Source organism: Anas acuta, chromosome 2 (assembly GCF_963932015.1).
Source record: "Anas acuta chromosome 2, bAnaAcu1.1, whole genome shotgun sequence".
Lineage (NCBI taxonomy): Eukaryota > Metazoa > Chordata > Aves > Anseriformes > Anatidae > Anas > Anas acuta.
The window spans coordinates 47,067,135-47,090,886 of record NC_088980.1 but is presented as its reverse complement, the minus strand read 5'-3'; the positions used below and the strand labels follow the sequence as shown (position 1 = coordinate 47,090,886).

The window sequence follows — 23,752 nt, the reverse complement described above, 5'->3', positions numbered from 1 at the left end:
TGTGGTGGTTTTACTCAGCTGAGCAGATGAACTACATCTGCTCTCTTACTTCCTCACCTCAAAGGGAAAAGGGGAGAAAATATGATGAAAAGGGCTCAAGGGTTGAGGTAAGGACAGGGAAATCACTCAACACATCACAAGCAAAACAGTCTCAGTGTAGGTAGATTAATGTAACATCCTAACAGACTAGAGTGGGGAGAACTAAAAACAGAATAAGAACACCTTTCCCTCATCCACTCTCTTCTACCTCCTCCCCCTGAGCAGCACAGGGGAATGGGGAATACGTGCTGCATTCAGTCCCTAACGCTTCATCTCCACCATTCCTTCACAGTCACACTCTTCCCCTGCTCCAGTGTGGGGTCCCTCCCACAGCATGCCATCCTTCCCAAACTGATCCTGTGTGGCCTTCCCACAGGCAGCAGCTCTTCAAGCACTGCTTTGACACGGCTCCATACCATGGGGTCCATCCACCCCCCAGGAGCAAACTGCTCCAGCACGGGTCCCCCACCGGTGGGCGGCAGCTTCCCCCACACCCTTGCTCATCTCCATGGGCTGCAGCTCCAGCCCGGGGCCTGCTCCTGCGGGGGCTCTCCGTGGGCCACAGCCTCCTGCAGGCCACATCCACGTGCTCCACCAGGGACTCTTCCACGGACTGCAGCATGGAGATCTGCTCTACCATGGTACACTGTGGGCTGCTCCACAGCCTGCTCCGCCACAGTCCTCTCCACAGGCTGCAGGGTGGCTATAGCACCTGGGGCACTTCCTTCACTGACTTTAGTGTCTGCAAGGCTGTTTCTCACTCCTCACTCTCTCAGCTGCTGTTGCAGAGCAGTGTTTTTCCCTTTTTTGAATCTGCTAGATGGATTAAATTCTATAAACAATGCCAGTGTTTTCTGCATAGGGACAAGTTAAGAAAAATGCCACATATGTATATTTATTTCCAAACCGTATTTTGATATTACGTTGAAAGCTGTTTAATATAAAAAGTTTATCATTAGTTTACATAGCCCAACTTTTTAGTGGAATTATAAGTCCTTCATCCTGATATGAGGATTGTGTCCTGAATTCTGAAATTAATCAACTTTACTGAAAGACTTTCAACCCTTTCTTTCAATTTCTTTTCTGTTGAAAGCTGTCATATCTATCCAAGTCCACAGAAGACTTATACACGATACAGACTACCCCATCATTCCCCATCATTTACATATTCATATAGCAGGAATATTTCTAGAACTCACTCTCTTTAATGAACTAAACATTCTCTATTACAGAAAAGAAACAGAATGTGTCACTTTAGCTTTTGTCAATTTAGAGCTAGGGAAAGCTAAATTGAAACTATATTTGAATACTTCTGTCATATTTCTACATAATTTCCAAGAGGATCCCAAGGTGAGAAAGGAAGCAGGTTTAGAATGCCTAAACATGATTCTTCTCCACTTCTGATTTCATCTCTTTATGTTTTCATCATAAAGACAGTTGTGCTCTTGATGAGTACTGTTAAAATTTCTTTCTAAATTTTCATTTTAAAAGTTAATGGAACGAATGAAAATGTATTGCTTAGTTTTGGAATCATATTCACTCCTGACAAAATATGTTGTTACTCTCCAAATGAAGCCCAGCAAGATATCATCTACTAAATATATCATCTAAATGCTAAATACCTCAGACAGCTTCATTTCTAAAATATAGCTACAAAATAAATTATTTTTTTTCCAAGTGCACACTGCTAGACTGTTTTCTTTATATACACTGATCTAGTGGCTACCTTTCTTTTTCTAGCTTCCTACATTCCATAGGAATTTCTTTCATTCCATAAACTTATCAATGGAGTTACTGTTTGAATTACAGTGGTGTGGATTCACAGTTTGTGAAAGACGTTTTTCTAAGTGCAGGCCTGTAAAAAAAAAAAACAACTACCAGTGCCATGTTTTAATATATATATTTTTTGCACAGCTCCACTTCATTTATCCCCAGCGTGCTAAAGGTTATGAGAGGCCATAAAGAGTGAAACTATTTTAGATTCACATTTTAATAACTCTCATATTTTTATGCACAGATTTTGCAAACCATATTTAGAACCCAGAGCAGTCAGAATTCTGTGCTTATTTATCATAAATAAATATGCACATATGCACTGGACAACAAATTGTTTTTTAACACCGCTGGAGTTAGTACATAATAAAGGATTATGTGATTAAAATATAATATTATATAAAAACAATCCCTTAAAATAGCTACTTCATTTATGTATCTGAAATATGAGCATCCTGGTTGTGGCTGGGATAGTGGCTTCGTAGTGGCTGGTATGTGCCATGTTTTGGATTTAGGAGAGAGATAATGTTGGTAACACACTCATGTTCTATTTGTTACAGAGCAGTGCTTACATTAAGCTAGAGACTTTTCAGCTTCTTGTGCTGCCCTGTCAGTGAGGAGGCTGGGGGTACACAAGAATCTGAGAGGGGACAGAGACAAGAAAGCTGGCTCAAAATGGCCAAAGAGATATTTCATACCATAAGACATCATGTGTGACAATAAAAACTGGGAGGATTGGCCAGAGGGGGACAGCTGCTCAGGGACTGGCTGGGCATCAGTCAGAGGAGTAAGTCAGAGGAGGAGCAAATGCATTGTGAAACATTTGTTTTATATATATTTATATAATTATTATTGTCATTATTGTTATTTTCCCTTCCTGTTTCTATCCTATTAAACTCTCTCTATCTCAACCCATCAATTTTTACTTGTTGTTGTTATAACAATTCTGTCCCCTAACCCACCTGGAGTTGGTGGTGGTGGTGAGCAAACAGCTGTGTGATGCTTAGCTACCTGCCGGCTTAAATAACAACAATTAGCAAGTTTAATTTTCATTCCTTTCTCTTCAGTGCATGCAGAAGAGAAAGGAATGGTTGAGGTTGGAAGGGATCTCTGGAGGTCATCTGTTCCAACCCCGTTGCTCAAGCAGGGACACCTAAAGCAGGTTGCCATGGTTGTCCAGGAACATGTCTAAATGGCCTTTGAATATGTCAAATGAGAAAGGTTCTATAACCATTCTGTACAACCTGTGCCAGTGCTCAGTCAACCACACAGTAAAGAATTGCTTTGTGATGTTTAGACAGAACCTCTTGTGTTCCAGTCTGTGCCCATTGTCTCTTGTCCAGTCACTGGGCACCACTGAAAATAGCCTGCCTGTATCCTCTCTTTAGGTATTTATACACATTGATAAGATCTCTCCTGACCCTTGTTTTCTCCAGGCTGAACAGTCCCAGCTCTATGAGCTTCTGTAAAATCTTGCTGAAAAATCTGCAAAGTATTATTCCACACAAGTCATGATATTATGATGTTTGGGCTATTTTTGCATTTAAAGCATATGCTGTTGTTTTTAAAAAACAAACAGTGAGCCTAGCAACTGTACTGCATAACTACCTGACAACAGGAAGACTGTGGAAAATGTCAGCTCACTGCTGAATGGGAAAGGTGCCCTGGTGACAAAAGACACAGAGAAGACAGGGTTGCTGAATGCCTTTTTTGTTTCAGTCTTTACTGCTAAGACCAGCCCTCAGGAATCTCAGACCCTGGAGACAAGAAAGGAAGTCTGGAGAAAGGAGGACTTTCCCTGGGTTGAGGAGGATCGGGTCAGAGATCATCTAAGCAAACATCACATCCACAAATCCATGGGCCCAGATGGAATGCACGCACGGGTGCTGAGGAAGCTGGCTGATGTTATTGCTAGACCACTCTCCATCATCTTTGAAAGGTCATGGAGGACAGGAGAGGTGTCTGAGGACTGGAAGAAAGCTAGTGTCACACCAGTCTTCAAAAAGGGCAAGGAGGACCCAGGCAACTACAGGCCAGTCAGCTTCACATCACATCACAAACATGATGGAACAGCTCATCCTGGAGGTCATCTCCAAGCATGTGGAGGATAAGAAGGTGATCAGAAATAGTCAGAATGGATTCACCAAGGGGAAATTATGCTTAACCAATCCGATAGTCTTCTATTATGAGATGGCTAGCTGGGTAGATGAGGGGAGAGTGGTGGATATGGTCTACCTTGACTTCAGCAAGGCTTTTGACACTGTCTCCCATAACATCCTCATAGACAAGCTTGGGAAGTGTGTCCTAGATGAGTGGACAGTGAGGGGGATTGATAACTGGCTGGATGGCAGAGCTCAGAGGGTTGTGCTTAGTGATGAAGAGTCTAGTTGGAGGCCCATAGCTAGTGGTGTCCCCCAGGGGTCCAGTGTTGTTCTATTTATTTATCAATGACATGGACAATGGAATGGAGTCCACCCTCATCGGTTTTGCTGATGACACAAAGTTCAGAGGAGTAGCTGATACCAGAGGGCTGTGCAGCCATTCAGAGGGGTCTCAACAGGCTGGAGGGTTGGGCTAAGAGGAACATCATGTGGTTCAACAAGGGCAAGTGCAGGATCCTGCAGCTCAGTAGGAATAACTCATAACATTAGCTCTCAGTTCTGCATTTCACATTTCCAATATAAATCACCTAAGAGAGACGGAGAGAAGTAAACTTACATACTTCTGGTTGTCTTCATGCTTAGTTTTACCTAGCCACAAGGAATCATTTAGATGGCAAGCTTAATGAGTTAAAGTTTTATTACAGATATTAGAAATAGAAAAAAACTTGAGACTGATCAAATGTAGGTCACTTCTGATGTTTATAAAGTTCATAATTTAAGACTTTTTTTTTTCCTACTTTCTTACATAAAAACTAAACTTTCATCAGGACTTCTGAAAAGAGAATTTTGCACCAAAATTTTGCTTTACAGCTGTTTTATTCAATACTAGCAGTTCTTACAAGGATCCTAGTCATTTCAAGAATCTGTGTTTACCACACTAGGAAATCTGTATTTATCTATGAAACTCATAGCAACTTTTAAATGGCATTGAAAGTCAAGCCAAAAAACATCTTTCGAACAGCGACTTGATCCCAGTGTCTACTAAATATTGGCAACCTTTGAATTTGGGTAGAAACAGAAAATATATGATTGCTGGATGCAAGGTCAGGTTTCGCAGGCAGACTAAAGAGCTGCAGTTTGCATTTGTAAGAGGAAAACAAGAAAAAACAAAGCTCACCCTGAGTTGACACCAAACAGTGTATGTCAGCCAACAAAAAAAGGCTTTTTAAAGTATGTCAACAGCAAGAGGAAGTCTAAGTAAAATATTGGACTAGTACTTGATAGATGGTCACCTAACAAGTAGGGGTGAGGAAAAGGCAGAGACATTTGATGCCTTTTTTAACCTCAGTTTTTAATATTAACAGTAGATCTTGGGCTGCCCAGACTTCTTTGTGGTAGAACCATGACTGGGGGAGCAGCAACTTTTCCCTTGTGGTCAACAAAATTGTAAGATACCAGTTCTATCAGTTGAATCTATCAGACCCAGGGAACTACAGACCGGTGAGCCTCACCTCTGTGCCTGGCAAGATCATGGAATGAATCCTGCTGGAGGCAATGTTAAGGCACATGCAGGAAAAGGAGGTGATATGGGACGGCCAGCATGGCTTCACCAAGGGCAAATTGTGCCTGACCAATCTTAGGCTTTCTGTGATGGAGTGACTCCATCAGTCAACAAGGGAACTTGGATTTCTGTAAGGCTTTTGACACGGTCCCTCACAACATCCTAATCTTTAAATTGGAAAGACACGGATTTGAAGGGTGGGCCATTGAGTGGATAAAGTATTGGCTCGATGGCTGCACCCAGAGAGTAGTGGTCAATGGTTCTATGTCCAGGTGGAGGCCTGTGATGAGCAGAGTCCCTCAGGGTTCTGTCTTGGGATCAGTGCTTTTCAATATTTTCATCAATGATGTAGACAATGGGATTGAGTGCACCCTCAGTAAGTTTGTAGATGACACCAAGCTGAGTGGTGCAGCTGATACCAAAGAATGAAGAGATGCCATTCAAAGAGACCTGGACAGGCTGGAGAAGTGAGCCCATGTGAACCACATGAGGTTCAGCAAGTCCAAGTCCAAGGTTCTGCACCTGGGTTGGGGCAATCCCAGAGAGGAGTACAGACTGGGAAAAGAATTCATTGAAAGCAGCCCTGTGGAGATGGACTTGAGAGTTATGGTGGATGAAAGGTTTGACATGAGCCAGCAGCATGTGCTTGAAGCCCAGAAGGCCAGCTGTAGCCTGGTCTGCATCAAAAGAGGTGTGACCAGCAGGTCAAGGGAGATTATTGTCCCACTCTACTCTGCCCTTGTGAGGCCTCACCTGGAGTACTGCATCTAGGTCTGAGGCCCCCAGCACACGAAGGATGTGGACCTGTTAGAGTGAGTCCAGAAGAGGGCCCCCAGCACACGAAGGATGTGGACCTGTTAGAGTGAGTCCAGAAGAGGGCTACAAAGATGATCAGAGCACCTCTCCTATGAAGGAAGGCTGAGAGAGCTGTTCAGCCTGGAGAATAGAAGGCTCCAGGGAGATCTCTTTGAGGTCTTTCAATACTTAGAGGGGTCTTATAAAAAGGATGCAGAGAGACTCTTTACTTGGGTAGATAATGATAGAACAAGGGGTAATAGTCTTAAACTAAAAGAGGATAGATTTAAATTAGAGATTAGGAGGAAATTCTTCACTGTAAGGGTGGTGAGACACTGGAACAGGTTGCCCAGAGAAGTTGTGGATGCCCCATATAAGCAATCTACAAGAAGGGCACAAGAAAAGACCTAAGAAACCACAGACCTGTTAGTTTAACCACAGTACCTGAAAAGTTATGAAGAAGAGTATCCTGAGGATATTAAAAGGCATTTAAAGAACAAAGCTTTCATCGGGCATAGTAAACATGGGTTCTTCAAGTGCTGACTTACAAATTTGATCACATGTTAACGTCATTTGCTCAGTGAATGAAAGGAAGGCAGCAGACATAATCTTTCTGGAATTCAGTAAGGCCTTTTGATACCATCCTTCACAGTTTCCTTCTGGACAAATGTCCAACTGTGAGATGAACAGATTCACACTACACCGGGTGATGAACTGTTTCAATGTCAGAGCTCAAAGTGTTGTAGTGAATGGGGTGGTGGGATACTACTAGTTAATCTGGCTGATGGCCAGTCACTAGTAGTATTCTCTAGCACTCAATTCCAGTTCAACATTTCTGTTTCTGTTTAACATTTTTATCAATGATCTGAATGTGGCAGTTGAATGCATCCTTAGGAAGTTTGATGATGATACTAATCTGGGGGGTGCTGTTGATGCTCTGGAAGGATGATCCCTTGCCTTGCAGAGGGATCTACATGGACTGGATCATTGGACGATTAGCAATAGCAACATTAAATAGCAATAAATAGCAATGAAATTCAACAGAGGTAAATGCCAGGTTCTGCACCTGGGATGGAGAAATGCTGGTCACAGGTACAGACAGGAAGGTGAGTGGCTAGAGCAGCTCAGCAGAAAGGGATCATGGGGTGCTAGCTGACAATAGGCTCAACATGAGTCAGAAGTGTGCCCTAAAAGTCAAGAGGGCAAACTTCATTTTTGGGTGCATTAAACACAGCATAGCCAGCCAGTCAGAAGAGGTGATTATCCCACTATATTTAGTTTTGGTGTAGTCTCACCCTGAATACTGTGCAGTTCTGGGCTCCAAAATACTAAAGTACTTGCAGTTGTCCAGGGAAGGGCAACAAAGCTGATGAAAGGGCTGGAATGCATGTCCCATCAGGGACACTGATGGCACTTTGTCTAGTTTGGAGGAAAGGAGGCTAAGAGACAAACTCATCACTCTCAGCAACTTCCTGAGGAGGGGAAATGGGGAGAGAAAGGCTTATCTCTTCTCCCTAGTAAGTACTGATAGGATGTCTCTCAGTGTTCAAGAGGCATTTGGATAATGCCCTTAATAATATGCTTTAAATTTTTGATAGTGCTGAAGTGGTCAGGCAGTTGGACTTGATGATCTGTGTAGTTCCCTTCCAATTGAACTGTTCTATTCTATTTAGAATAGATTTCCAACTCAATCCCAATGTGACTGAACCACTCATTAAAGTGTAAGGGTATGTAGAAGGAGAGTGTCTGCTCCTTTAAGGGTGTCCAGTCAAGGACTTTTTCCCAAGGCAACAAAGGGTAGTAAGAAAGGGATGGTCTGTCACACTAAGTTATGAGAGCATGTGAGACTGTAGGAATGTTTATTATCTGACGGGGGACTTCCAAGGTGTAAGACAATAACAAGAAACAGACCTCCCGGTCACATTAATTGCTAGACTAACAAGCTACAGATGCCACTTCCTGGAAGGATGAACTGATATGATTGTGAACCAGGGGGCCCCAGACTAAGAAGGTGCAGAAACTGCAGAGCTCTGAAAACCCACTGAGTGTGTGCAGCGGTAGGAGGAAGCAGGAGGAACAAAGAAGAGGATAGATAGAAACGGGTATAAAAAGGCCAGTTACGTGTAAAATGGCACTGGTCAGTACACTTGTCTGGTTGCCCCCTGTGGCTGAACACTGCAGTCTGTCCTGTCTTCTCCTTTTTATCATTAAATCTCCTCTTAACTCTTTCTCTGCACTCTCTCTCTCCTGTTTGCATGTTCTGCAAGGCAGGCCAAGTATCTTAGCAAGGTTGCTGAATGGACAGAGGGGCTGTACTGGTACTCTGAGGGATTTGGGCAGGGATACTGGATGGACAGAGGCTGTGCCAATACTTGAGGGGTCTGTGTAGTGGTGCTGGGTGGATAGAGGGGTTATTCTAGTACTCAAAGGATCCATGAATGTACATGTAATTTTGAACCCGTAGAGTGCTCTGGTACTTCAATCTCTACCAGCCAAAGAGGAGAAATGGATCTCAGCTGTCTGTGTCTGTTTCACATGAGTACTGTGTGCAAGTGCTGTTGAAGGCAGCTCTTGACCGGGGCAGCCTTTGTGGCCAGTGTTCATGTTAGTGTTCTATCTCTGTCTGTGTGTGTCTATGTATTTCAGGGATACATACTCAGCTTTGTTACCAGCTAAACCTGCAAGGGATATGTTTTCAGCTTTGCTACCAGTTTACCCTCCAAAGGGGTAAGTGGCAGCTGCATCCCCAAATCTGGGCAGAGATCCCAGGTCCCCAGCCACCAAACTGGGCACCAATGGCTGGATATGAGCAATCCTGGGCCTGAGTGGCTGGAGGAGGCAGCTGTGTTCTTATCACTCTTTACCTCCCTTAACATAACGTGATCAGGTCGGGAAATACTTGAGCAAATTGGACACACCTAAATCCACATGCACTGATGAGAGTCCATGAGTGTTGAGGGAATTGGCAAATGCCATTTTAATGCCACTCTCAGTCTTTGATTGAGCATTGTAACTGAGAGAAATGTCTTAAAGCTGGAGGAAAGCAAATATCACTTCTGTCTTCAAGAAGGGCAAGAAGCAGGACACAGGCAACTACATGATGGTCAGCCTCACTTCATTCCCCAGGAAGGTGATGGAGCAGCTAATCCTGGAAACCATTTCCAGGCACAGGAAAAACAGGAAGATGATCAGTAGTGACCATGCATTTACCCAAGGGGAAGGCATTCTTGACTAACTTCATAAACTTTTGTGATGACATGACCAGTCCAATGGATGAGCAGAGTGAATGTGATTTAACATTCATTCTGAAATATTCAGAGGTGTCTGCATTAACTCTTAGTTCAACCAGCATTTATTTTCCCACCAATTATGTATTTTTTTAGAAATAAATGCAACATTGATCATCACACACACACACACACACACACACACACAGATCAGTCATTTCAAGGGCAATATTTCAGTAGAAATGATGAAAACCTCCTTGCTGGACAATTCAGATCTGAAATGGGTAAAGCAGTTACAGAGTTGCCACAGTCCTATCTTTTCAAATTCCATTTAAAAAGTGTAAAAAGCTGCTGCAGTACTTTAGACCATCAGTGATTTATTTTTCCTCTGAGAATTGGGTTTCAAATTTTAAGCATGTTCAGATTAATAATGAAACAAACAAACAAACAAACAAAAACATTGCTTTGCTCTTGTCATATCTGAGCCAGGAAATTGCCATGCAGGAATTATTTTTAAGATTCTGCGGTTAAACCACAACAGATTCATATGTCATGATAGGTATGTGTTTTACTAAAAGTACATCTGGAAAAAAAAGAAAGCAAAAACCATAATGCACAATCAAAGGTCTGATTTTAAGAGGAGGTCTCAATAACAGTATTTTGAGTTCAGCCAGCCATTGTCTGTTAAAAATAAATGTAGTTCTATGCAGTGATATATCGCATACTATAGCACTCTAGTAAAAATTCAAAAATTTTTCAAATAAATGTTTTTATTTTACTACCATTGCACTGCAATAATTGATACCTTGTTTCAGTTTCAATCAAACCAGATTTTTTTTTTCAGCTGAGAAAATGTGTATATGTTGTATACCTTTCCTGAAATTGTGTATGGATGAAGAGTAAAGACCAAACAACAACAACAACAACAACAACAACAACAACAATAATCAATCCATGTGTATTTAACCACATTCATGGCTAATCTGAGAAAGATGAAATATTTACTTGTTGAATGAGTAGCAGGCAAGGGGCGGATTCATGCATGCACACACACATACAAACACTCAGAATGGCACTAGTACTGTGAAGCATTCATAGTAGATGAATTGCAGATGTAGTTGCTCCTTGTATCAAATCAAGATCTATGTTGTTTTGACAGAATGTTAAAAAAAAAAAAAAAAAAAAAAAAAAGGAATTGCTTGTGAAAAACAGAAGACTGAGCATCTTTGTCCCTCCCAGAAAAAAAAAAAAAAAAAAAAGCAAAAAAAAAAAACACATCATATTCACAGAAGTGATGCAGTGTATCAAGTCAGTACACAGCTAACCAAAGTGGGATGGCAGAAATAAAGATCCATGCTGCAAAGAGACACTGTTCCCTCACACCTCATTCTATGATGCAGGCATTGGGCTGACAAGGAGTATTGCTGTGCCTCATCAATGGATACTTTGATGTTAGGAATTCCAAATATGAAAGAACTTCTAGAAAGGCTTTCAATTTTGCATATTTTTCCCTCATTTTCTTCACCAGTAGATACTTTGCACCATATACATTGCTGCATAATAATTTAACAAGCTACTAGACATTAGTTTTGGTTGTTCATAACAGCCCTTTGACTCTTGAAGACAGGCTTTCCAATGAAATTTTCTGTGGGAGAGAAAGAAATACAGGGACAAATGAGTTTAAATTAATGTTGCCAAGAAACAATGTCCACTGCAAAGCATAGTTAACTATGACGGTGTTTGTCAAATTGCGACAAAAAACATATTATGATGCAATATATACCTATAATTGTGGGAAAAAAGGACTTGCATACTATCCTCTATTTAGCTTCTTGAGACCATCAAGAAAGAGACAATAATATGTCTAGAAAAGTTATGTAGCTCCTTTCCACCCTGACAAACAGATCTTCTCTTTCTACATGCCTGTTTTTCCCATAAGCTTGGCTCATGGTTCAACAACTCAAAATTTTTGTGGGGTCACTATTAATTATGGGGTCACATTCTACCTAAGTCATCCAACCTGGCCTTATACACCACATCTCCAGGGAGGGGACATCCCACAACAGGGCAACCTATTCCAATGCCTCACCACGTCTTGACTGAAGAAGGTGGTAAGCAATTTATCCCTCCTAACACCTAATCTAATCCTTTCTTATTGATCCTTGCATTGATCCTTGTCCTGTCATTGTCTGCCCGAGAAAAAAGTAGTTCTCCACCTCTTTTTTTAAGCCCCCTTTAAATACTGAAAAGCTTCAATACGGTCTCCCCAGAGCCTTCTCTTCTTCAGGTTGAACATCTCCAGCCTCAGCCTTTCTTTCAACCTTTCTTTTTAAGAGGGGTGTTCCAGCACTCTGATCAACTTTGCGTCCCCTTGTGGCCTTTTGTGGCTCTTCTTTTACTCTTTGAGTTTAGTCAGAGGAAATAGCACCTTAGATGTATCAGTGGTTGGATACCACATTGGCTTATGTTCTGAAAACATTTTTTACTAAAACACAGTTAGCTATTCAAAATATCTGTTAAACATAGATAGTGCTTGTAGGAAACTTTGAAGCATATCTTGAAACAATATCCTTTTCTCACAAGAGACATTAACTTACTCATCAGCAGGCAGTAAAAATTGAAATTATTTCTAGGTGGGTTCTTTACTCATGAGCTAGGTAATGTATATCTCTTGTTAAAAAGAGAATTGGATATAAAATGCTATGAGAAATGACCATATAATATGCCCTTCTAGTCACTGACCACCAAAAAAGTACATAGAAATTCAGAAGCTATATTTAGCTTTCCAAAGAAGTAGAGTCAGGCATCTTGACTATGTATGGAACATAATGATTTCAGAGTTCAGAGAAAGATATGTCATGAATAGGACTGGAAGCTAATATTAACTGAGCAGTTTTATGTTACTGTATTAGGAACTAAACACAACAAAAAGTGGATTCAGTGGCAGTAGGGGAGATAGAACAGGAGTCATAAGATCCTGGAGATTCCCAGGCATAGAATGAATTGGCTGGAATCCCTTCTTATTGATATTCTACCTTATATACTGAAGATTAAGCCAAAGACAATAACTAATGGTACAGCTTCAAATCTCATCACTGAATCACCATTTCACAGAATCGTAGGATCACAGAATCACAGAAATAAAGGGGTTGGAAGGGTCCTCAGGAGATCATTGGGTCCAACCCCCCTGCCAAAGCAGGTTCCCTACAGCAGGTTGCCCAGGTAGTCGTCCAGATGGGCCTTGAATATCTCCAGAGAAGGAGACTTCAGAACCTCCCTGGGCAGCCTGTTCCAGTGCTCCGTCACCCTCACCAAGAAGAAGCTATTTTGCATATTGGTACGGAACTTCCTGTGCTCTATCCTGTGGCCATTGCCCCTTTTGCAGCCCTGTCCCCACAAACCACTGAAAAGAGGTTGGCCAAATCCCTCTGTCTCCCACACTTAAGATATTTGTAAACATTAATAAGATCCCCTCTCAGTCTTCTTTTCTCCAGGCTGAACAGACCCAGGTCTCTCAGCCGTTCCTCATAGGGAAGATGCTCCAGGCCCTGTATCATCTTTGTTGCCCTCCTCTGGACTCTTTCCAGGAGCTCCCTGTCTTTTTTGTACTGGGGAGCCCAGAACTGGACACAGTACTCCAGGTAAGGCCTGACCAGGGCAGAGTAGAGGGGGAGGATCACCTCCCTTGACCTGCTGGCCACACTCCTTTTAATGCACGCCAGGAGCCCCTTGACCTTCTTGGCCACCAGGGCACACTGCTGGCTCATGGTCAACCTGTCATCCACCAGGACCGCCAGGTCCTTCTCCACAGAGCTCTTCTCCAACGGGTAATCACTTAGCCTGTACTGATACATGTGGTTGTTCCTTTATAGGTGCAGGACTCTATGCTTGCTCTTGCTAAACTTTATTTGGTTACTTCCTGCCCCCATTTCCAGCTTGAGACTTCTGGCCATTGACTGTTTGGAACTGAACATGCTTGAGTGTCTCCAGAAAATACAGATTCTTCTCAGAACCCCTAAAAAACTTGATTCAGACCTTTGTTCTTCTCTATTTGGACCGTAAGATAGGTATTTGTTTAAAACTGCAGTTCTTTGCATATTCAGCCCTGCCTGTTGCTTTTTCCTAGGCTTTCTTCCAGATGCTAACATGAATAATACACCTGTTGTTTCACATTCCTCATCCACAAATTAAAACACACTCATTAAAACACATACATTAAAATTAGAGTACCTATTTTACTCATTCTTTGGAAGAATCCTACCTGCACTCTCGTTTACTTTCTGCAGTGTCTGTGACTTTCTGCATTTGAGAAAAAGACCAACTAGAGATTACATTTTTCAAGTATCTCTAGACAAAATGAATGCTTTTTTTTTTTTTTTTTTTTTTTTCAAGTAGTTAACTTCATATAGAAAATCACTTCATATTGCACTGACAGGAGCACTGCATCCACTTGCCTGAAGCCCAGTCACTTCGTGGCCCTCATGGAAAAAGAAACAAGATTTTTCTGTTCAAAGAATACTTCTCCATTAAACAGTCAAAGTTGAGACCATCATGCATATGACCAGCTGTGGCGGGTTGATCTTGGCTGGGTGATAGGTGTTCACCAACCTGCTCTCTCAACCCTCTCATCAGGACAACATGGGGGAGAATACATGTATATGCTGAAAAACTTGTGGTTTGAGGTAAATACAGGAAGATCACTCACAAATTATCATTACGGGCAAAACAGATTAATCTTAATTAAGACATTCTCTTTCATGGATGCAGCTCTTCATGAACTACAACAATGTGGGCCCTTCCTCTGGGCTGCAGTTCTTCAAAAACTGCTCTGGCATAGGTCTTTTCCATGGGATGCAGTTCTTCAGAAACAGACTGCTCCAGTGTGGGTCCCCCATGGGCCACAGATTCTGCCTGTCAGTTTCACAGACAACCTGCTCCAGCGTGGGCTCCTCTCCACAGGCTTCAGCTTTCTTCAGGACATATCCACCTGTTGTGGCATGGTGTCCTCCATGGGTTGCAGTGTGAATATCTGCTCAGATGTGGTACACCATGGGCTGCAGGGAGACAACCATCATTGCCACAGTCCTCTGTATGGGTTGCAGAGGAACCTCTCCTCTGGGGCCTGGAGCACCTCCTTTTTCCTTACTGACCTTGATGTTTACAGAGTTGTTTCTCTCACAATTTTATTCTCTCTCACAGCTGCTGCATGGCATTTTCCAGTCTTTATTAAATATGTTATCTTTGAGGTGCAACAAGTGTTGCCCATTGTCTCAGCTTTGGCCCGTGGTGGGCCCCTTTTGGAGCCAGCAGAAACTGGCTCTATCCAATGAGACCATGGTGTCTTTTCACAGGGGCCACCCCTGCAGCATTTTCTCCCTGCTCCCCACTCCTAACCCACTACTAAAATCTTGCCATGAAATCCCAATATACCATCAGGCCACAGAGATCTCACATGAACTTGTATGTCCTGTAATACTCTCTGCATCATTCTGTAAGTGTTTCCAGAACAGACAGAAAAAATTAATAGGAAGCAAAAATACTTCAGGGCGAACACTACAGCTTTCACCTACTCAAATATAAAGTTCTGTGTATGTGTTGTTTTTTGATGAACAGAACTGCTCACATGCATTATTTTTCTCAACTTTTTCCTATAATAAAACATGAGTTATGACTTATGGAAATGGAATAAATATATGGCTATTTTCCTCAAGAATTAAAATCTACTTAAACCTCCATAGATCTCTGGAGTATGTTTTTTTAAACTTTTATATATTTATTTATTTTTAGCTAAGCATCTCTTTATGCACCTGTGGTACATACTAGGTCCATAGTAGCTCAGAAGATACTGATATAAGCAGAGCAAAACAGTATCTATATCCCATATAGAGCAGCTTTACGTGTGATGGAACATGCTCTGTATGACTGTAGTACAAATATGGGACAGCAAAATGCAAAACGCACTGCCTGCTGTATTAGTCATATGCCTAATCTCACCAATGAGACATACAAAGCACTAAAAAGAATAAGCTTATTTGTGTGGATAGAATCCACCACAGACAAAATCAATGACTAACTTTTGTTTCTAAACTGGTGGCAACTGTGTGTGTTGGCCAAATGAGACTAGATTGTTTGGTGAGCTAGAAATAGACACCCTCTCTTAAATAGATAACATTAATGACGTCTAAAACAAACCAGTCAGATTTTACCAAATAGTACAATTCAGTGTCTTTCTAGCAAAGGCACGCTGCTTGAACAGGCAATGCCACTGCATAATTTTGGTCAAATGTGAAAAACCACTTCAAAAACAAAAGCAAACAAAAAAATCAATCCACATCTCACAGAAAAGGAAAGAGGAAGAAACCACAGCCAAAGGGACAGGCAAACTTCAAAGCAAGCACTTGACTTGGAAAATACATGTTGCAATAAGAAGTAAGTTTTCTGGAACCCTTTGAATATCCCAGGCATGAATAGTGCAATAAGTAACTTAGTATACAGAGGAAATAAAGGTATTGTCTCAAGGGGAGAAAAAAGAACTCATATTACCCTTTGAATTTATCTTAATTAAGTGAATCTTGGGAGCACGTATATGGATACTAGTTAAAGGGAATACAGCTTTTAACTCTGTTGGCAAGTTAAGTCCTCGTGTCTATGCATCTTTTCAAGCTTGTGCTTGTGGTGCAATTGCCCAAAGTAACCAGGATCATTATCACACCAAAACACACTCCATCCCAAAAGCTACCTGCCTCCAAGGTACGACCACCCCTCACTGAGCACGCGCTCTGAATTTCTCGGAGCCTATTACTTTAAACAGAGATGGGAAAACTTTTCACCAATCATAACTAAGATATGCTTGACTAGAGTCACTCAAGCTCCACCTAAAAGATACAAAATAATATAAATTGGCCTAAGAGAGAGGGGATGTTAGGGAAGATACCATCGTTAGGACCATCCCCAGGGAATACACCATCCCGAAGACATCATGACTCCTGGGATCAGTTGACAGGCTGAGCCTCTCTTCCCCCCCATTGGGACGCCTTTGAGTGAGTTTTGAACACTTGGTTATACTGTGTGTCTCCACGGAAACTTAGAAATCTCTATAGAGTCTTTGTGCCTTTTAACGCATTAATTTCCAGGCTGTGCACCTGTGTCACCTGTGATTTCATGCATGCTAGCTTGTTTTTGCAGACAGTAACTATTGCTGGCAATCCAAAGAACCTGTGTGCCTGTTGCTGTAATAAATTGCACTTGATTGCATTGTTCCTAGCTGTGATAGTTCTCATTAAACACGACTAGAGTAAGGGTGGTATACGTTATTGGTGAATCTGTGACCGTGGTAATTCAGTGCTCTGAATCCGACCAGACCCCTAACGGTTAATCCGTTATTGGTGAATCTGTGATTGTGATAGTTCAGTACCCTGAATCCGACCGGACCCATAACAGTTAATCTGCTACACCCTTTAACGTGACAGTGCCAACTAACATTCTACCAAAGCAAAGATCCAAACACAAGCTTATCAGGTAGTCTGAATTCAGACACAATATACCTAACCCAAATCTCATGTACATCCAGGATCAAGACTTTTTTCTCCCCCTCATCCTTGATCCCACACATGACTGGGAAAGCTCACAAACTAGAGGTCCTCCTGTAAATTCTGCCAAGGACATTAAAATACTAGATATGAAATGTCTTATGATGCCTGAATACCAAAGTTAGAATGACAACATGAAAAGCAGAAAGGGGTCCCCAAAATTTTAACCTAAGGGCCTGTTATACTTTTACCCAAACCAGCACTAACTCTACAGCTTTACATTCAGGCAGGAAACATGGTTACATTGCCTTTCTCCTGGCATTCCCAAATTGCTGATCCTTACTTCCTCTTCATTTTTTAGAGTTTGATAATGGAATCCATTTATATTGCCATGATGCTTACTATGATAACTACTCTGGCCTCCTCATTAACCCTTCATGAAGCTCATGATGGTTAGACTTATCCATGTTTTCTCCTTTACTTCATGAAGATGATAGGATAATAGGCAAGACAGCATTCTAGGACACATAGAAGATAGAGGAAAAATGTAAGCTTGTGCAAACCTCTCTCTGGCTTTCCACCTCTTACCATCCAACTCAAATTTGTAAATTTTCTACATTCTTCCCTTCCCTTCCCTTCCCTTCCCTTCCCTTCCCTTCCCTTCCCTTCCCTTCCCTTCCCTTCCCTTCCCTTCCCTTCCCTTCCCTTCCCTTCCCTTCCCTTCCCTTCCCTTCCCTTCCCTTCCCTTCCCTTCCCTTCCCTTCCCTTCCCTTCCCTTCCCTTCCCTTCCCTTCCCTTCCCTTCCCTTCCCTTTTTTTTTTTCCCTTACCAGGATGTTATAAGTTTACCTGTTAGGAAACAGCATTCCCCATTGGACTAGAGCAACAGATATCTGGTGAACTAGCAACTTTTTTTGTCCTTTTACTGACACTTTTCTGAGGATCCATCAAACAAAGAGGGATAAGATCTGGAGGAGTAGCATCAGGAAGATATTACATGCTATCTGCACACTGAAGTTTGCTTTTCATGTACGTGCAGATGGAAGCACAAGCCTTGGATTTCACTGGTAGAACTTGCATATATCATGACAGAAAGATTTAAGGTCTCCCCCATCCACCACAGAGATATTGAACAGGACCAAGCATTCAGAAGAGAGCAGTATCACAGGGATCAACTGAAATGAATTTTAGCCTAGATTAGTGGTTATCAGGAGGGGCGACGGGGTAGAAGGGCACTATGGACACCAAGAACTATCCTAGACTCATTTCTCAAACATCCCCTAATATGAAACGTGCATGTCCGAGAAAGGGCTGCGTAGGACTCCAAAAAATGCCCAAAGAGACAAGGACTAAGCTTTAAAAATCACAATGCTAGAGCATCTGTGTGTGTACCCACCACCTGGGAACCTGAAGAGGACAAGTCAATGCAGGATCCACGGGTGGTGATCTTTCTCTCTCTCTCTCTCTCTCTCCATCTCTATTTCTTTATTTGGAACATATGTGATTTTGCCAAACATCTAATAACTCCTCTGGAAATTATCAGTAAAAGTTTAACCTTGTTGAAATCCTGGAAAACTTGTATTGTCTTGCCCTCCAACCCAAAGATTTGAAACAAACCTATCTCCTCCCAAGTCGAGCAGGAAGAGACTAATACACAACACAAGATCATCAGGATTGGGCATTGTCTTTAGTGTATAAGAAACAAATTGCAGTTAAAAGATCTTTAATTGAAGTGATGCTTGTTAGCAAGTACTAGAAGCAGTACTTTCTCAGCAGAAGAAGTCTTTCAAACACCATTTATTGGCAAATGAAATGTTAGATTCTATTTAGATCATGGAAACTACTGCTTACTGCAGGCTTCCTGTTTTACCAGGATGCCTCCAGAGAGGAAATGAAGATAGCCATTACAACACTATATCCCCACTAGCTATTTTTCCCTTCAGAGGCCTCAAGAAAGACCAAAATATCTTCTGCTGCCTGGTAGAATAGCTTCGCAAACATAGAGTTTATTGTCCTGGAGAATTAACATGTAGAAGGTATTGTACTGAGAACTAATCCATTTAGAAAAGTGACAAAATGGAACAAATTTACTAAATCAAATTTGCTCTACTGGTCATAGAGATGACCCAGATGAGCAAACTGATTTTCTACAGTATATTAGCTATGTTCTGCATGGAAAGGTTTTTTAATGACTATGAAATCAACTTCAGTTCTGCATTAAGAACATGCACAACAGATATTAACAGCCTGTAGATGTCTCTGAAAAATATTCAGTGTCTTCTTCAGTTTAAATTCAAGTGCAATGATGCCCAAATGCTTAGTCAGGAACAAGAGTGTAGTGTCAACTAAATTATCTTTACAAAACACTGTGCTCCATACAGAACAGAATTACAGTAACCGTGCTCCTTCTTAGAAAAGAATACACTGTCACTGCATAAGTCAGTGTGATTTTACACATGTAACACAATGCAAAGCACATATAGTAATCACTTGATAGAAACAAGCTTTTAAATATATACACATACTTTAACTATATACATACTAATTTACACTCGTTGTGTCAGTTCATCCTGGAAACAAACGCAAACCAGCTGCTTGTATGAATCATCCCAGTTGATTAACAGCCAATGGAAGTCAATAATTCAGTGTTCCTCCATTAAACTCAGCAGTTCAAAAGTGCAAAGTTTATGTCAACAGCTTAATGACAGCCATTCCATGTACAGAGAGCCAAGGAAAGAGACAAATATTTACTTTATGTAAACTATTGTTGAGCATATTATTTAAGGCAACGAAGTGTAATTCAGCTTGGCTAAAAATAAAACCAAAAGTTGTCAGTTAGAAATTTGTAAAGCTTCTTTTAGAGACAATAAATGTAATACAAACTGTAGAAATGCATACATCTAAGCAATTTGTCTTATTTATTTTACAAAAAAGGCTTGCACTGATTTGAATGAAAAGAACTGAGCAGCACTGATATCTTCACAGACAGCCTGGAAGAGTAAATATGAATACTGCAAGAGCCTAGAGCAAGTCATGGGGAGGACCCTATCATTCAAACTTCAGCAGGGTTAGAATTCAGATTTTATAACTTTAGTTCTGTTCACAATCTAACATGTGAAGCACCAGTACCGTCTGGGGGCTGACCTGCTGGAGAGCAGCTCTGCAGAGAGAGACCTGGGCATCCTGGTGGACAGCAGGCTACACCTGGAGTATTGTGGCCAGTTCTGGGCTCCCCAGTACAAGAGGGACATAGAACTGCTGGAGCGAGTTCAGATGAGGGCTATGAAGATGATGAGAGGACAAGAGCACCTGTCATACAAGGACAGGCTGAAAGAACTGGGCCTGTTTAGCTTGGAGAAGAGAAGACTGAGGGGAGACCTCATCAATGTGTATAGATATCTGAGGGGAGGGTGCCGAGAGGATGGAGATGGTCTCTTTTCAGTTGTGCCCAGCAACAGGACAAGAGGCAATGGGCACAAACTGAAGCACAGGAAGTTCCACCAGAATATGAGAGGGCATTTCTTTACTGTGAGGGTGACAGAGCACTGTAACAGTTTTCCCAGACAGGCTGTGGAGTCTCCTTCTCTGGAGATATTCAAAATCCATCTGGATGTCATCCTGCACAATGTGCTCTACATGATCCCACTTTGCATGGAGGTTGGACTAGATGATCTTCAGAGGTCCCTTCCAAACCTAGCCGTTCTGTGATTCTATGTTCAGAACTGTATTCTGAGCACCTTCTATTCACTAGCTTAATTCATGTCTGAAGGTCCAAAGCAATGTACAGAAAGCAGACATGGGTAATCAAGGTAAATCAAGATACATTGACAGGTATAATTAAAGGCTAAGTACTTGCACCACACAGTGATACCAGATAGATTAAGACAGACTACTTTTTTTATGAACAGATAGATACATGCTTAATTGTCATTTTGAACAAAGGAGAAATGATGAGACTATTCATTGAGTCACCAACGTATCTTTAAGCCTCATACACAAACAAAAGAAGAATGGGGTACTACACTTGCACAGTTTTCATGAACACATGAGAAAAACTGCAAAACCTCTCTGTAGCTCAAATGACACTATACCTGGGTGAAAAAGAAGAAAAAGAGAGAGATATACAATGCTAGCTGCAAGAAAAGGGACTAAAATCTTCCAACAAAATTAGTCAAAATTCAGAATGTTAACTCATGGGAACTAATGAGATTTCAGAACTCTTCTTTGTTTTCACTCAGCAAGATCCAAGTATTTTTTGAGAATTTCCATGAAATAATTACCAAGTTGCATCAATTTGCAGAACATACAACAGAATTTTAAAATTATGCATATTTATTTTTTTTTTTTCAGTCTGTCACAACACATAGCATTATCTACAAATTTCATGGAAGATATCTATCTTAATTTTAATAAGTTAAACAGCTGTCCTTTCAGCCATTGATTCATTAGAGAGAGAGATAGAAGAGGTCAGCCAACAAAAATGCAGCACAGCAATATTCAGTGGGCTGGAGAATCCTGGAAAGCAGCAACCTTAAAGGAGACAGTGACAAAAATTAATATTGGATAAAGCACAAGTTTAATAGCAAAAAGCTGGAAGACCAGAAGGTTGTTTTCTCTCCTTGTACCTCCAAACATTTTAATCTTTACTGAATTTATTTCTGTGCACTCTATCACTAAATGGAACTATGGGAAAATAAATAGATGTTATTTCTGCAGTGGTTAGAGTATAAGTTGTGAAGTATATACCTCTTGACTATTTGGTAGTGACAAGGAGTATTTATATCTTTCATATAGTTACAGCACCAGAAAGAAAGGTTTTATTTATCTTTCTAGCACTCAACACCCGATTTCAGGAGATGAAAGCATTTAAACCAAGCATCAGGAAAAAAATAAGCATCAGTTCTCTCGAGTCCAGACTTCACGCACTGTACTATCATTCGTCAGCTCAAGGAAAACATACCATGTGATGCAACATTTTTATCTCCATAGTTTATGCAATATATTGTATTTCTGGCACTATTCAGTCATACATTAAGATTTTCCTCTTTCTAAGAGCTTGTTACAGCTTCTTACCTTATCTGTAATACAAGAGTACAAGAGTACATATTTCCCATATGCACTTGCAGCATTTATTTACTGAGAACTAGCTGGAGCTTTGGCTCTTAAACATACCATCTATTCTGTGGCAGTGTCAGATAAAACAACAAACAAACAAACAAACAAACAAACAACAACAACAACAACAAACACACAATCTGAATGCTATTGAATTCTTCATGAACAATATCTATTTCCCTTCAATTAGTTCTAATGCTACCACCATATAGTTGTCTAGTGGTTATTTACATAACAAATTCACAGCCTATTTCTCTCTGAATGTAAGCAATAAAGTGTTTTTGATATAAGAATCACCTATAGTGGAAAAGTAATATATGAAGATTTTTCACCTTTGCAAAATTGCACACAGACTTTTAAACCAGTAATCTCTCTCTTAAACTGAAATTTAAGGCTATGCCTTCTAGAGTTGCTCTGTTACAAGAAAAAAATATGTGATCTGCAATTACAGAAAGACTGAAAAGCAACAATGGCTAGGCTGATAAAACCAAATATTTAACTCAAGAGATCTGAAAATCACAATTTGTGCAGACACTTATCAGGAGAAATCTCTGTGCACCTTAACAAGCATTACATTTGTGTCTTTGCACTCACGCTGTGCCTGGCACATTCCCATTATCTCCAGAATGACATACACCTCGATCCTAGTTACTTTCTGCTATCTTTTCCTCACCTGATACATCCAAGAATATCCACTATTATCCACTTTGAAGTGCTTTCTGATGGTTATTACACTCTGAAGCAATATTGAGAGAGCTGTCATGAAAGGCTACCTTACAGCTGCAGACCCATGTATTTATTTTCTCTTTTCCAGAATGAATGGCAATTTAAGCTCTTAACTTGCAGCAGCTTCCCTATATGACATGAAGAACAAAAAGCAGCAGAGAAAATGAAAAGCTGAAATGTAGAGTCTTTCTATATTGAGAAAGCTTATCTTAAAATTAACCCTTACTCTCAATTCATAGATGTGATTTGGAGAAGTCTTACCTTCTATGATCTCAGCTGCTGAACCAGAATGGATTGACAAGCCTAAGAGAAGAAGAAGTAAGTCCCAGGTCCACCAGGCATGCCTGGAGCAGGTGTGCCAAAAAAAAAAAAAAAAAGAAAAGAAAGAAAACATGTCAGGGGGAACAATAAGAAAAAAGAGTAAAATACAGAAGCACAAGGGTAATAATGGGTAATAATGATAATAATGATATTTAGAAGTGAGAGTTCTTACCATGACAGCATTTTTTGAAAGTCAGTTGGACGATGTAAAGTGGGGAAGAAGTTCAGTGAACATGAGTTTTATGCTTCTGAAAATAAGAAGTTAATGAAAACTGGAGCCTGCTGTTTCTCCTCCAACGTTCAGACACAAGTGGAACAAAGGCAGCTCTCAGGCTCTCTGTGTGACTCACTGCAATTCAGTGCTCCAGCTCTGAAATCTGACTCCACATAGATTTTCCTGTCAGTCCACAGCCTAAAAGTTCCTACTTTATTTATTGGTGGACAGCCCTTGATGCTGTACATCATCCCAATGGTGTAATTCTCTAGTCCTGCTTTAAACTACTGTTTACCCTGACAGATAGCAGCATAGCTTTTTCTCTGATTTTAGAAAATGCATAGATAAAGG

The 23,752-nt window shown here is 40.9% G+C and overlaps 1 protein-coding gene across 3 annotated transcripts in view; it reads right to left on the bottom strand.

Moving 5' to 3' along the window:
- Window positions 1–23,752, bottom strand: part of COL15A1 (collagen type XV alpha 1 chain) — a 109,785-nt gene extending 86,033 nt beyond the window's left edge. The window contains exons 1-2 of one of the 3 annotated variants that reach the window (XM_068674657.1): window positions 23,360–23,752; window positions 23,128–23,210 (exon numbers count right to left, since the gene is read on the bottom strand). In XM_068674657.1, coding sequence (XP_068530758.1) covers window positions 23,128–23,210; window positions 23,360–23,370 — 94 coding nt within the window. In that variant the 5' untranslated portion in view covers window positions 23,371–23,752. The remainder of the gene's footprint in view (window positions 1–23,127; window positions 23,211–23,359) is intronic. The other 2 variants (XM_068674655.1, XM_068674656.1) reach the window with 2 other exon arrangements.